Consider the following 14542-nt stretch of genomic DNA (forward strand, 5'->3'; position numbering starts at 1 on the left):
TGTAACTTTCTCATATATTTTCTCTAGCAGGCTCTACGGCACAATGGCTTGCTATACCACCACCACCACCCCCACTCCTTTTTCTTTTTTTTTTTTTTAAAGATGCTGTTTACTCTTCTAATGTAAAAGCATCATTTTGCAAACTCTCTTTGCAAAAGATCACCTAGCAACAAAAGTCAGACTTTACCCCAGATTTTTCCATTAAGTAGAAGGGAGCTTTCTTAAAATGGAGTCATGTTTTTTCCCAGAACTATTTCACTATTTGCAGAACTCCAGCTGGTACATTGAAATGCATTGAAACTCCTCAGAACTTTCACTCTGGTTCACCATAAGTGGCGCTTCGCTATACCATAGTTCTTATCAGCTGGTTCCTGTGTATTGTTGCAGGGGCACACCCACCACCATTCTTTGTTTGCTGATTAACAGGGCGGGAACAAATTCCCTAGCTAAGATATTTGTTTAGGGCTGCTAAGAATTACTACTGCACTGCAGCAAGGCAGATATTTATTTTTCCACTTAATATAATTTTTTTTAACGACATAAGCTTTTGGTTAGTTACAGAGGGGCTGATTCATCACAGCCTAACCCTAGTTCTATACAAGCATAACTCCATTGATTTCAATGGAGTTGCACTCCCAAGGGAAAAAAAACATTCAAACAAGGCAGTGGTGAGCAGTGTTTATATAACTACAGTACTGTATTTTAGCAATATGAGCAGGCCCCTAACTTGAGACCACAAAACTAACTGGAATGCGGGGCTTGGACGAACCTCAGACCTTTCGCCAAACTGAACTAAGTCCACAGGTGTTTTTACAGGTTGGAGATCGGGTTGTTTAAGGTGACCCCATTTCAATCAGCCCTCAGACTCTTCTCTTCACCATCCCCACAGCTTCCTATGGCTGACTAGCTGGCCTCTGGCTTCTCAGGAGGGCCCTGATCCAAAGCTCTCTGAAGTCAGTGGACTGTCCTGCCACACATCCCCCTGCCCGTACCTTAAACGTGTACAGTTCCGTACAGTACAGCTGTGGTCTCTGCTGAGCCCTGCTCTTCTGCACACCATTCACATGAACTTTTGGCTTGATATGATCTAGACTGCATTGCAAGCCAGAAATGAGAGGTGAAGGCACAGGGACCCAACACAAATTCCTCTTAACCCCCCAGTGTCTGGACAGGAGGAGAAGGGAGATAGTCCCATGGACCTGGATAGGAATGGGAAGGAGAGTCCCATGGCCCTGTTGGGAGACAGTAGGAAGAGGAGCTCACTGGCCTTTGGTAAGATTGGACCATTATCTGAACTTCTAAAACTCCCAAATCTTTTGAGACTTGTCCACCACTGAACTACACACAAACATGAGTATGCATCTCCTTAGCTCAATCTGGGGAAACCATCTCAGAAACACACGAACAACACCTCCAATAAAACAGCCCAATTACACCAACTTGCTAGTAGGCATCCTATAACCGTCAACTGCACGTTTTTCCACATATAATCCCAACTAGTCCAAGCAGAGGAGTCAGTTACCAAATCTTCATCTGCGGATCTCATTGGTCCCTAGTTGTCCTCAGAGATTCATGGCACGATCCTAAAAGTTGTCCAGATTTTGACTAGAACAGGTCTTAATATTTTCATAGTTGAGTTCACAGAGCCAGAATATTGTCTCATGAATCATATATTAATACATTCCCCAACAAACGGGACATCTTGGAAAGTTAAGAATCAGAGGTACTAGAATTAGAGATAAGACATTCATACAACCTGCAGTCTGTGTTCTAATCTAGATGCTATAGAAAATTGACTCCTTGAATGAAGTGGCCGAATGAACCAGTTTAAGTGTTGTGACCTAGGGCTTGGATAAGCATCCAGAAGTCCATGCAATCTTACTCCCCTCCTTCAGATCCCTCTCAACATCCATCTCTTCCCATAGTTTATCTCCAGCAATGACTCAAGAGTCCCATATCACCCTAACAACATCTAAAGGCAATTCTAAATTATGCCAGCTGCCAATGGTCAATTACAACAGCCAGGAATTGATGGGGCACAAGATAGCATTAATCATACCCCCATACTAGAGAGATGTAGGGGTTGTTGCATCAGCTGTGAGCTACAACAGTTCTCCATGCACTGGGATGATCCTCCAGAGACCGGATAGCCTGGCTTTAGAGCTGCTTATGCCACTGGAATGGTGCAAAACGGCCAGAATGCCACTGAGGATCAAGGCCCAAGTCCCAGAGAGTGTTCTGTTTTGTAATTGCCATTTTGTAATTGCAATCAACAATTTATGGAGTGACCTTCTACAAACGGGGCCAAATTAATAAGAATTGAAACTACAAACAGAAGAAAAAAAGGAAAAAACTGTTTCAGTCGTTGCAGAAAAATACAACGTTCTATTTCTGCAGACAACATTGTTAGTATTGTACAAGTCTGCTTGTTACTTCACACATAATGCAGTGAGATCATTCCCACCTTGTATAGAGCAGTAGTAGAAGGAGATGAGAGGTGAAGAGGCAGGTTTTCAATGAGAGATGCAACATTTCTCAGATGCTGCCAACATGCTGTTCATTGGTAAATGAAGTCTCAACTCCTAAACAATTTCCCAAAGGAAGAGAGAGGCACAGCTGCCATATGGGGAGTGGGAAGAGGATGCTGCTTGGCAAAATGGCTCAGAAAACACATGCACAAATACACACACACAATTTGCTCTGTAACTGTTGTGAATCATAACGCCCATGTTTTCCTTTTAAATAAATTCCTCTTAGCTAATAAATAATTAGAATAGATGATCAATAATAGATTAGGTTGTGTAACTTTATACAACCTACTCACTGGTGAACATAGAAGACAGAGGTCTTGCAAAGTATACCTTGGTTATCTTCTGTTCTCATGTCTGTTAGGTAGATAGGAGGCAGTGTGTCTACTATAAAGGGCCATGAGCTGGGATTCAGGATATTTGGATTCTATCCTTGGCTTTGTCATTGACCTGGTGTAACCTTGGGCAAGGTCACTTCAACTCTACATACCTCTGCAATACACACCCTACAATATACAACTCTTTGTAAACTTTTTGGAGAAGCAACTCTCACTATATGTTTGTACAGTGTGTTGCAGAGCCACCCACCTCGCCTGGCTTTGGGCTAGCTGCTGCCTCAGTTTCTCCTCAGTTCCACGGACCAGTTACCTACCCACATTCTCCACCACATGGAAGTGTGCTGGCCTGTACCCCAATCCAGGAAGGGCTGACACCACACCCCAGGTCTTTCAAGCCCTTCTTACCAGGCACAGTTTTATTAATTCGAACAAGACTCCAGAAAGTGGCAAAAAACTCACAACCAAAGCATTAGGCTTACCGGTTAACCGACGTTAACTGTTAACCCCCGGCTGTGCCGTGTTGGCCGGATCCCAGCCCTGGATCCAAGATCCCTGCCTTCGCCAGCCCCCGACCCCACCTGCGCCGATCCTGCCCACGCCACGCCAGCCCCGCAGGACCCCAGTCCAGGCCTTGCCCCACCGGCTGGCCAGCTGACCCCAGCCTCATGGCCGGTCAGCCGGCCCCAGCCCCTGCCTCGCTGGCCAGAGCAACCCCAGCTCCTCTCTCTCTAATCAGTTAACCGTTTAAATGATAGAATTTTAATTGTTTAAATGGTTAACTTTTTAAATGATATTTACATTCCTACTTCAACTAAGCCTTCTCAGCCCTTTTATAGGTAACACCTGAGCTCTTCCCAGATGGGTCTGATAATCAAACAGGGCTGGCTGGCCCCAAGACTCCGGGCCTTTGAAAGGGCAGACTCCGGGCCTTTGAAAGGGCAGACTCCAGGGCCTAGCTCAATGGGCTCCCATTTTGGTTGGCCCTCTAGGTGCCACCATAATACAAATAGTAAGTCTTGTTACTGATTAATCAGAAACTTTTTCTCTCAAAGGGATTTATCCCATCAGCCTACGATAACTGTTCTTGCGTGACTGACTATTGGCCATCTGTAGCTTTTTTCCACATTTCACAAGTTAAGGTCCTTTGTATGCACTTTAAATCCCAAGCAAGAGACCCACAGCAAAATCATGGAACACTGTTACTGCTAGACAGCAATGACCAACAGCTACCCAGTTCCCTGCTGTCAGGTTCTCTGAATAGGCAGCTTTACCATTTCTACCTCCTTCTTCTTCTCCTCATTCTGCAACATACAAATACTGGTTTTCTGAACTATGCCTTCGGGGAACTCTGACATCAACAGGGTCTGAAATGCCACCTCGACTTTTGGTGTCTAATCTGAGCCACGTTGGGTCTGGTTTATGAAAGGTGAGGTACAGCCCCCAATGCTCACTGATTCTGCTAGCACGGCAGAAAATCAAGCCTAAGGCATTGCAAGGTGGGCCCCCAAAAATGGAGGCGCCCAAAATCACTTGTCACCTTTGAAAACCGTGTCTTCAGTCTCTCTGTGCCTCAGTCTTCCCATCTGTAAAATGGGCTCACTACCGACCTTCCCCACAGGCCTATTGTGAACTTCATTCCTCTTTGCACAGTGCTTTGACATCCCGGTTAGAGGGTACTTTATAATTGCAAAGAATTGTTCATTGGTATTATTCTGCAAATCTTAACACTTTCAAACAACAGAAGAGATTGAAATTATGTAAAAGGGAAAACTTTAGAAAAAAAATGAACCCCATTACTACACACACAACAGATGTGTGTGTGCACATTAATTCTGAGTGGATGCTATACGTTTAAAAACTAAACCACCAACTCAAAAAATCAGTGGACACAGCTCATTTCTATTGCATCATTGAAGAAATCTTCAGACTCCCACAAAATCTTCTCGAGATACCAGATATATATCCCAGCTTGTCCTTGTGCTCTCCTCCACTCTGGTAGCAAAAATTTTCTGTACATTGCCTTTAATTCTCTTTATTCACTCCTAGTGTTCCTATTGATTCAGTGTGGCCTTTTAGCACTTCCTTTTTTGAATGCAAGGCACTCCTGACTTATAAAGGCTCCAGAGTACACATTCCAACCAGAGTTCTTTCTAAGTTCTTACCAATGAAGCTGCTACCTTCCTTGGAATCTTTACATTGAAACTGGCTGTCTTTCTAAAAGATATTCTTTAGTTCAAAACAAGTTTGATGTAGACTGCAAGCAACGGGGCAGGGATCTTCTCATTATATGCGTAAAGTGCACAATGGGAACCAGGTCTCTGTTTGGGGCCTCTTGCTTCTACAAATACTAATAAATTGGGCTCACTCCGAAGGGAAGAATAATTCCCTCCATAACAATAATTATTAGTTGAAATTCTATGGCCTTTGTTATGCGGGAGGTTAAACTAGATAATCAGAATGGTCCGATCTGGCCTTAAAATCTATAATACTTTAATATCCCTGAGCCTTTTAGTATCTGTCTACACTAAGAAAATACATGAAAGCTAGCTATCATGATGTAGCTTCTCGATGTAAACCTCAACATTTTCCCTAGAGTAGATACAAATCTACTCCTCCTACCTCAATATAGCTGGGTCAGGTTCATATAATCATATATTTTGAGGCCAGAAGGGATGATTACACTATCATAACACAGACCACAGAATTCCATTCAGTTACTCCCGTATTGAGTCTAATAACTTGTGTTTGACTCAAGACTTCTCTAGGCGTAAACACGTGTCTAGGATGAGGTCGCTAACCTCGGTGTATTTTCCTAGTGAGGACAAGCCCTTTTGTGCATGTGTGATCACACCTGGAAATGTAATCTTCAATTTCTAAATTCTAAATGTTATTCACAGATTATATAGAGGGCCCAGCCCACAGCCTGCCTACGGATGAATGACACCTGGCTCAGCTCCAGGTCCTTGGATAAAAACCAAGTCTAAACAATGCCAACTACCAAGGATAATCTGGCACTTCTTCCTGGCAGTCTCTTGCTTTCGGATTCCTAATGCCAAACCAGATCCCTTGGGTAATGGTAAACCTTCACATTTTCTAGTTTACTAAGGTCTGATAAAGTCATTTCAGTGTGATCTGAATATAGTCTTTAGCTGGCATGGATCTTGCCTTATTTCAGAAAAAACAAATGAAAATCTTGGTTTTGCAATGTTAAGGTTGCCTCCTGAGAATTTCCTGATTTAGTGCTCGCTCATTTATATTGTAACATTGCGAACACAGTGTCAGACTGACAGCCCAGGAAACTCTTCATTCGCAGAACTGGCACTAGAAGTACATGCTTCCCCAATGTGCTTCAGTTCTGATCTAGAGGATTCAACTCAAGTGGTATTTCAGGCCCCACGCCTATTCCAAATTCAGCCTCTCTACGGAAACTGTCAACTCGTGTTCATGATGAGTGTGGGTTTCTGTTTGTGTGGGACATTCGTCCATTGGCAAGTAGGCTCTGACCACCATATTCATTTCACACAAGTGCCTAACAGCCATCGTAGCATTTTGGGATATTTCTTATTTGAACTAGATTCAAGCCGGTGATGTTGGCCCATACTCCCATTGCCAATTCCCTAACGCAGGGGTCGGCAACCTATGGCACACAAGCCAATTTTTAATGGCACGCTGCTGTCTGCCAGACCCAGGCAGACAGCAGAGTGCCACTAAAAATCCTGCCCGGCCTGCTCTTTTCCGCCCCCTGCTCTCTCCTTGCAGGGCAAGCTAGCTTCCCCCTCCCCCGACCTCTTCCCCCAGCGTGCTGGGTTCCTGCCCCTCCTTCTCTCCCTCTCTGCGGCCGATCAGCTGACGACCCTTGCTTCGGAGAGGGAGAGGTAAAAGCAGAGCCCCAGCACACTCTCTGCTCCGGGGACCTTGGGGAAGGGGGTGGAATCAGGGCATACCCCCTCCAGCCCCCTGCCATGAGCCGCTCAGGGCAGGGGGCTGGGAGCACCCCTACTACCCCAGCCCACACCCCCAGCCCTCTGCCCTGACCCCTGAACCCCCCACACACACCCCAGCCCTCTTCCCTGACCCCTCCACCCCCCTCACACACACCCAGCCCTCTGCCCTGACCCCTGAACCCTCCTCACACACATCCAGCCCTCTGCCCTAACCTCTGCACCCCCCCACACCCCAGCCCCATGCCCTGACCCCAGCACCTCCCCCACAACCCCAGCCCTGACTCCAGCACCCCCCACACATACCCAGCCCCCCCAGTCCCCTGCCCTGACTCCTGCACCCTCCTCAAACACCCCCAGCTCCCTGCACCCCCCTCACATACCCAGACCCCCACACCCCATGCCCTGACTCTTGCACCCCCCACATCCCCACTCCCACTCTGAGCACCAAACGGGAGCTCCTGCACACCCCGCCCCCCACATTCCCACCTGCACTCCTCGCACCAAATGGGAGCTGCCCAGGTAAGCGCTCCACACCCAAACCTCCTGCCCCAACCCTGAGCCCCCTTCCTCATTCTAGCTCCTGGCCAGACCCTGCACCCCAACCTGCAGCCTGCTCCTTCACCCCCCAGCCCTGTTCTCAGCACACTCCCACCCTCATCTCAGTGCAGAGAGAGGAAGAGAATGGCTAGAACCAGGGAGAAGGTAGGTACCTACTCTATGTGGACAGGGCCGGGACTCCAGACCAGCAGCGGGCTGAGCGGGGCCGGCAGCCGGGACCCTGGTTGGCAGGAGCTGGCGGACGGAACCCCAGACCGGCAGCAGTCTGCGGGCAGCGGGCTGAGCTGCTCAGCCCACTGCCAGTCTGGGGTCCCGGGCACCAGCCCCGCTCAGCCCACTGCCGATCTGTGGTTCTGGCTGCAGACCCCTTGCCAGCCGGGGTCCCGACCGCAGGCCTCGCTCAGCCTGCTGCCGGTCTAGGCGAACAGAACCCCAGGCCAGCAATGGGCTGAGCAGGCCGGCGGCGTAAGATCAGCATTTTAATTTAATTTTAAATGAAGCTTCTTAAACATTTTGAAAACCTTGTTTACATATGACAATAGTTTAGTTATATAATATAGAGACTTATAGAGAGAGACCTTCTAAAAAACATTAAAATGTATTATTGGCACGCGAAACCTTAAATTAAAGTGAATAAATGAAGACTCGGCACACCCCTTCTAAAAGGTTGCCGACCCCTGCCCTAACCCAACAGGCCCCTCTTTTTACTCACTACTAAACCATCCCATCACTTGTTTTCTGCAAGGGATTTATAAGGACTGACTTGGTTCTTATGCTATTTCCACTAGAGTCTTCAATAATAGGCACCTACAAACAGGAACCAAGATCTTGGTTTACAAGGCAGTTGTCTCACACCCATAGCGAAGGGTGGGGATGACATGGGAAACTGACAGACGACATCTCAAGCAACTGGAGCGGTTCCAGCAGCGCTGCCTCAGGAGAATTCTCAGTATCAGCTGGGAAGACCGATGCACTAACATCAGAGTTCTCTCTGCAGCCAACATCAGCAGCATGGAAGAGCAGGTCATGAAATACCAACTCCGCTGGGTTGGCCACTGTGTACGTATGCCTGACGCTCGCCTCCCGACGCAAGTGCTCTTCTCTCAGTTAAGTCAGGGAAGAAGGGCTTGCAGAGGGCAGCGAAAGCATTTCAAAGATATACTGAAAGTACAGCTTAAAAAGGGAGGCATCAACCCAACAAACTGGGAGGACTTGGGGCGGAACAGAACACAGCTGTGCCACATCATACACCAAGCCACAGCTCACTTTGAGAACAGACGTGCTCCTGAGACAGGGACACGACAAAGGAGACAAACATTCCAGCTAACAACTAGGTCTCCTCCAAGATCACAACTGTCACTTCTGTGGGAAAATTTGCAGGGCAAGAACTGGGCTCCTCAGCCACTTAAAAACGCACCAATGAACCCCCTTGGCAGACATCATCCTCGCATCAAGGGACAGCCAAAGAAGAAGGTTTCCTCCACGCTGGTGCTAAGCTGGTGTGACAGAGGAATATGGAGTAAGGCAACTGAGCTTCAGTTAAATACTGACGGGGTATCCAGTCTCCAGTGCAGATCTACACATCTACAGATCTCATATGTATCTAGTTTTCTGACAATGGACCAAAAGTGACCGAAGTGAAAGAGTGCTAGAACTTCTCAATGCATCTGTGGTACAACAGCATTTGCATCTCTTAGTTATAGACTGGGGGCTCAACGCAGGGATTCCCTGGCAGGCGAACCTGCGCCACAGCAGATCAGCAGGTGCCTCGTTACCTATCAGCAGTGTGATCTGAGAACTCAAAGATTTCAATGCTCAGATACTTAGACCCCTTAGCCTAGAAATGCCTTTCAATAATCTACGCTTGGAACGCACTGAGGCCAGCAGAAGGGCTACTTTAGAAAATAGGGAGCATGTTTCTTGAAAGCAAAAAAAAAAAAAAAAAAAAAGGTGGCTGAAAACCATCTGCTAAAAAACTTATTTGATAAAAATCGGTCTTTTCCACCCAATTTTTAACTGCAGTTATGTCATCTTTACTTCACCTAGCAAAAGGTGATGTTTTTCCACCAAAAGGCTTTTCTTTTGCTGCTGTTTTTTTAAAACCAGCATAGCCTATATTAGGATCACCCTGTAATGGGTCTCTGTGCCTATTAATCATCTGTGGCTGCTAAATGAAGTGTATCTATTTTCTCTGTTACATTACTATTGGCAACCAGGTCTTCAGTAAATGCCCAGAAATATTGCCATGGCAACAAAAAGCATTCAAGCATCACTCTTGTTTTGTGCCAATTTAGCTTTAAAATCTTCTGTTGTAAAGGAGAATATGGTACATTAAGTACAATAAAATCAAGATGCAATGTTCTGAAAAGAGTCCAAGGATAAACAGGAAACATGTATTTTACAGGACCAAGGGAAATAATGCCAAACGCAAGATGAAAATTTTTCAGAAGTTTAATATTTATGCTAGTGAATGACTCTCCTTTACTGTATGCCAGCCAGCCCATATGCTCACTTATGTTGTCATTTAGGGTTAGGAAGAAAGCTAACAGAAACAAGGATACCTCTTACATTTCCCTTGATCATTTCAATCCAGATCTGAAATTTGAAGTTGTCAGGGTATCCCATCTTCTCACATCTCAATTATCAACAGATCATTTCATATGCTCAGTGTAAATCAACAGATCCAAAGAGCAATGGGAGAGATGAAGGAGGGGCATGTATGTTTAGGAAGGGGTATACCACACTTTGGGTAGCAGAACATGTTCAATCACATCCGAGACAGGGGAAATTTAATAAAAAAAAAAATATCAAGACAGACACTTTCAATCATGGTTCAGTGCTTTCACACTTTATAGCAAGCTGCTGCAATGTATATGTTTTAGATAGCTCTGAGATGAAAGAAGCCAGGCCTTCATGCCATATCTTGCCCTTGATCCATGCCTGCAACTTCACCGCCATCAATCAAGTCATGAGGGCACAATATGGTCCGTAGCGCAGTGCATAGTGGAGGAAAAAGCACTAGGATTGTGGAAAGCTGGTGCTTACAGGTGAAAAGGAAGGGGCTTCAGGCAAAGCAGCTGGGCAGGGGTGGGGAGCTCTGCAGAGTAGAGCTCCATGATGGCTCCATATAGGCTAATGTGGAGAGAGGCTGGTAGGGGTCAGGCCATAGGAACTAACATGGATGCGGTGGCCAGGAACTCCCATAGAACAGGTGCTGAGAGAACATGGCCACTATTCCAATCCTTTAATGTCAAATCCTGCCCTCAGTTTGGGGAAGGGGAACAATTTCATCCCCTTGCACAGCCACATAAATGCCTGATTACTCTGGCTTCATGCAGCATTTGTGAATTTCACCTTCTAGCAGACACCACTACTGAGGCCTGGATTTCTAACTTGAGAATTCACATTGATCCAGCTCTAAAATACAGTATCAAAGACATCAGGCAGGGGAGTTTGGGGGAAGGGGATGATGGTGGGAAAGAGTATTATTGGCTGGTTATTCCTTCCTTTCTAATTATTTACTTGTTTAATGGGAATGATGGTGCAGGGGGAAGAAAGTAAAGGACATATTTAAATTTTTCTTGAAGGGTCACTGCCAAGATTTACACCATCCATGTCTCATCTCCCCACCAAGTACCAAAACAAAAGGCCAGATCCTGTGCAGTATCAAGCACCATACCGGAGGTGGGAGTCAAAGGTGTTTAGCCGCCCTTAGGGGAGAGTTAAAGGTGTTTAGCCGCCCTCAGGGGAGAGCTTTTCCAACAGCAGGTTCAAATTTTCGGAAGTGTCTAAATGCCAGTTTCAAAAGAGTTAAGCACTTGGAAGTCTTAGGACTTGTCTACACAGGGAGTTATGCCAGATTAATTATTTCTGATGAACTACCTCAGTGGATGCTCCTACTCCAGAATAACAGAGCCTTACTCTCAATCAGCTTGATCTAATAGCTATTCCAGAATAACTCCCTGTGTGAACAAGCCCTTAACACTCCTTGGAAGTGGATTAAGCCAATCTGAAACAAGGATTTCTTATTCCAGAATAAGCGAGTCCAACACATGGAGTTATTCAGGAATAGCTATTCCGCTTTAAATCCAAATTAACTTTCCTGTGTAGACAAGCCCCTATGCTCCTAGATCACTTTTGAAAATTTTACCCTAGGCCAAGAGAAAATATGAATTCCCCGAAACAATGGCTTTAATACATCATTACCTATATACAACGTAGTCAGGATACTAGTTTTCATGCAGTGTCCACATAGGCTTACACCTCTGCCAGCTCTCCCTGATCACACATGGAAAGTGGATTGATAGAATAAATTCCACATGAACATACACACAATGAGGTCACATGCAATATAGTGCAGAAGCATAGAAATTCCAGACCACCACCACCACCCACCTACCTCGAAGGGTGTTGTGCTTAAAGTTGCTCATCAGCCAAAGTTTTAAGATTATTGCAGCCCTCTCTTTCCATTATTAGGGGGAAAACTGGTCTGCATCCTTTGGGTAGCTGCCATACAGACCCTTGAAACTATACATTTAACTTACAGACTCAAAGGCTCGAATGAACCATCATAATCATAGAATCATAGAATATCAGGATTGGAAGGGACCTCAGGTCATCTAGTCCAGCCCCCTGCTCAAAGCAGGACCAATCCCCAACTAAATCATCCCAGCCAGGGCTTTGTCAAGCCTGACCTTTAAAACCTCTAAAGAAGGAGATTCCACCACCTTCCTAAGTGACCCATTCCAGTGCTTCACCACCCTCCTTGTGAAAAAGCTTTTCCTAATATCCAATCTAAACCTCCCACACTGCAAGTTGAGATCATTTTGCCTTGTTCTGTCATCTGCTACCACTGAGAACAGTCTAGATCCATCTTCTTTGGAACCCCCTTTCAGGTAGCTGAAAGCAGCTATCAAATCCCCCCTCACTCTTCTCTTCTGCAGACTAAATAATCTCAGTTCCCTCAGCCTTTCCTCATAAGTCATGTTCTCCAGCCCCCTAATCATTTTTGTTGCCCTCTGCTGGCATCATTTATTCTAGTCTCACCTCCTGCACATTACAGGCCACAGAACCTCGCCCACCCACTCCTGTAATAGAAGCCTAACCTCTGGCTGAGTTATTGAAGTCCTTAAATGATGGTTTAAAGACTTCAAGTTACAGAGAATCCACCATTTACACTAGTTTAAACCTGCAAGTGACCATACCCCATGGTGCAGAGGAAGGCAAAAAAAAAAAAAAAAAACCGCAGGGCCTCTGCCAATCTGACCTGGGGGGAAATTTCTTCCCAACGCCAAATATGGCAATCAGTGAGACCCTGAGCATGTGGACAAGACCAACCAGCCAGACACCTGGGAAAGAATTCTCTGTAGTAACTAAGAGCCCTCCCCACCTAGTGTCCAATCACCAGCTGTTGGAGATATTTGCTGCTAACAGTTGCAGATCAGCTACATGCCATTGAAAGCAGTCTCATTATACCATCCCCTCCATAAACTTTTCAAGCCCAGTCTTGAAGCCATTATTAGGGGGCTATCTGGTATGCATCCTTTGGGCAGCTGAGATTCAGACCCCTGAAACTATTAATTTAACTTAATTTTAAAAAAAAATCAAATTCTGATCCATTTCCTGCCATTTTCTGCCTAGCGTCCTCTTGAATCTCATTTGAAAAGTTGTGAGGAGAAAAAGTGATCTGGGAATACTTCACCTGTAACTCTCGAAACACATCTATCCTTCAGTACCGCATTTCACAGCAAGCCACACAGAAACATCTTGAGATTCCTGGCAAGGTTTCATTTTTTTTTTAAGCAATGATGTACAAGCAGATGCTTCTCAAAGTGAAGGCTTAAGGTGAAAAGCTCCCTTTGAAGGGTTCTGATACCTGAAGCATTTTGGCTGAAATCCACAGCACCCTAACATGTCAAGCTCATGAGCCTGAATTGAATAAATGCGGGAAATGAACTGCATTTCTTAATATGGTAACAGGACCTGATTTTCCTCTAACCTACCGTGTCTTTACACCCGTTGAACTCCACTCACTTTAATGCAATTAATTCTGAAAGACAGAGGAGAATCAGGGCCATTAGCATGGTTGGTTTGGGGATTTTGAAGCTGTGAGAAATCTACAAGAGATGATGTAAAATAAAATGAGCAGATTAATAACTAAATCAATCAAAGTCAAAGGAGAGAAATGGGCCCTCTTACATAATGCTGCCGGGTGGTAACCACCATCTTACCTTCCACACATGCCTTTCCATTAATATTTTCTAATGAGCCAGGCATATCAAGGTCACGCTGAAGGTCCCTTATCTGCCTGTTGAGGTAGCCTTCCTCCTCGGGTATGGTAGGAAGCATACCTAGCAGCTGGTGGTCGTCATATTCTTGGTAAAACCCCTGGGATGACAGAGAGCTGGTGTCGTCTGGACGTTGCTCTAAGGAGCTGGTGCCGCTTCTCACTCTTTTCTGCCATTGCAGATCCATGTCGGTGCCCCGGGCAGGTGCCTGGGAATCAAGATCATGACTTGTTGATGGAAAGTCACCGTCTTCAGGATGCACGTGTTCAGCATCTTTCATGTTCTGGCTAAAGCTTCCTTCATCTTCTGAATCTTCAGAGTAGTCCTTGTAACTGCCGTCACTGTCTTCTAAGTCCTGGTTTCCATCTTCCTCCGACTTGTGGTCCACTCTGCTCAAGTTGACCAATGAAGCAGATAAGGAGTCTCCCACTTGCTGGACAGCTTCATACATCCGTGACATCCAGGAGGAGAGTGGCTGGAGGAAACTCTGAGCATTCTGAGAAGCCATGCTTATACCATGACCCGTATCTGATGATCAGTTGTTCAGTTTTGCCAGCATGCCACACTTACAATTCTGTGAGCTATAGAATAAGCATTATAAGAGATTACCGTAAATCACCTGTCCATCAGCGTCTATGTGTTATCTATCAAAACTATCCAGCCTAGAGAGAAGGAAAGGCAAGAACCCGTCCACCAGCTTAGAGATACCGCCACTAAGCCACCACCAGAAATCCAAGATTACACAGCAAGGCATGCATTTTGCAGCAGACAGCAAAGAACTCCAGATAATCCTACAGCAGCGAGATAAAAGCCATTATGACAAAAACTTAAATAGAGACCATTTGAACGCCAGCACTTCTCGTGGTGCTCATACATTACACTATTAG

The 14542-nt window shown here is 45.6% G+C and overlaps 1 protein-coding gene across 3 annotated transcripts in view; it reads right to left on the reverse strand.

Annotated features, from left to right (window-relative positions):
- Window positions 1–14542, reverse strand: part of SYT16 (synaptotagmin 16) — a 133795-nt gene that overhangs the window by 34875 nt on the left and 84378 nt on the right. The window contains exon 3 of one of the 3 annotated variants that reach the window (XM_074956405.1): window positions 13599–14236. The exons of the other annotated variants lie outside the window; for them this stretch is intronic. Coding sequence (XP_074812506.1) covers window positions 13599–14163 — 565 coding nt within the window. The 5' untranslated portion in view covers window positions 14164–14236. The remainder of the gene's footprint in view (window positions 1–13598; window positions 14237–14542) is intronic. 3 annotated transcript variants of the gene reach the window in all.

Source organism: Natator depressus, chromosome 6 (genome assembly GCF_965152275.1).
Source record: "Natator depressus isolate rNatDep1 chromosome 6, rNatDep2.hap1, whole genome shotgun sequence".
NCBI lineage: Eukaryota > Metazoa > Chordata > Testudines > Cheloniidae > Natator > Natator depressus.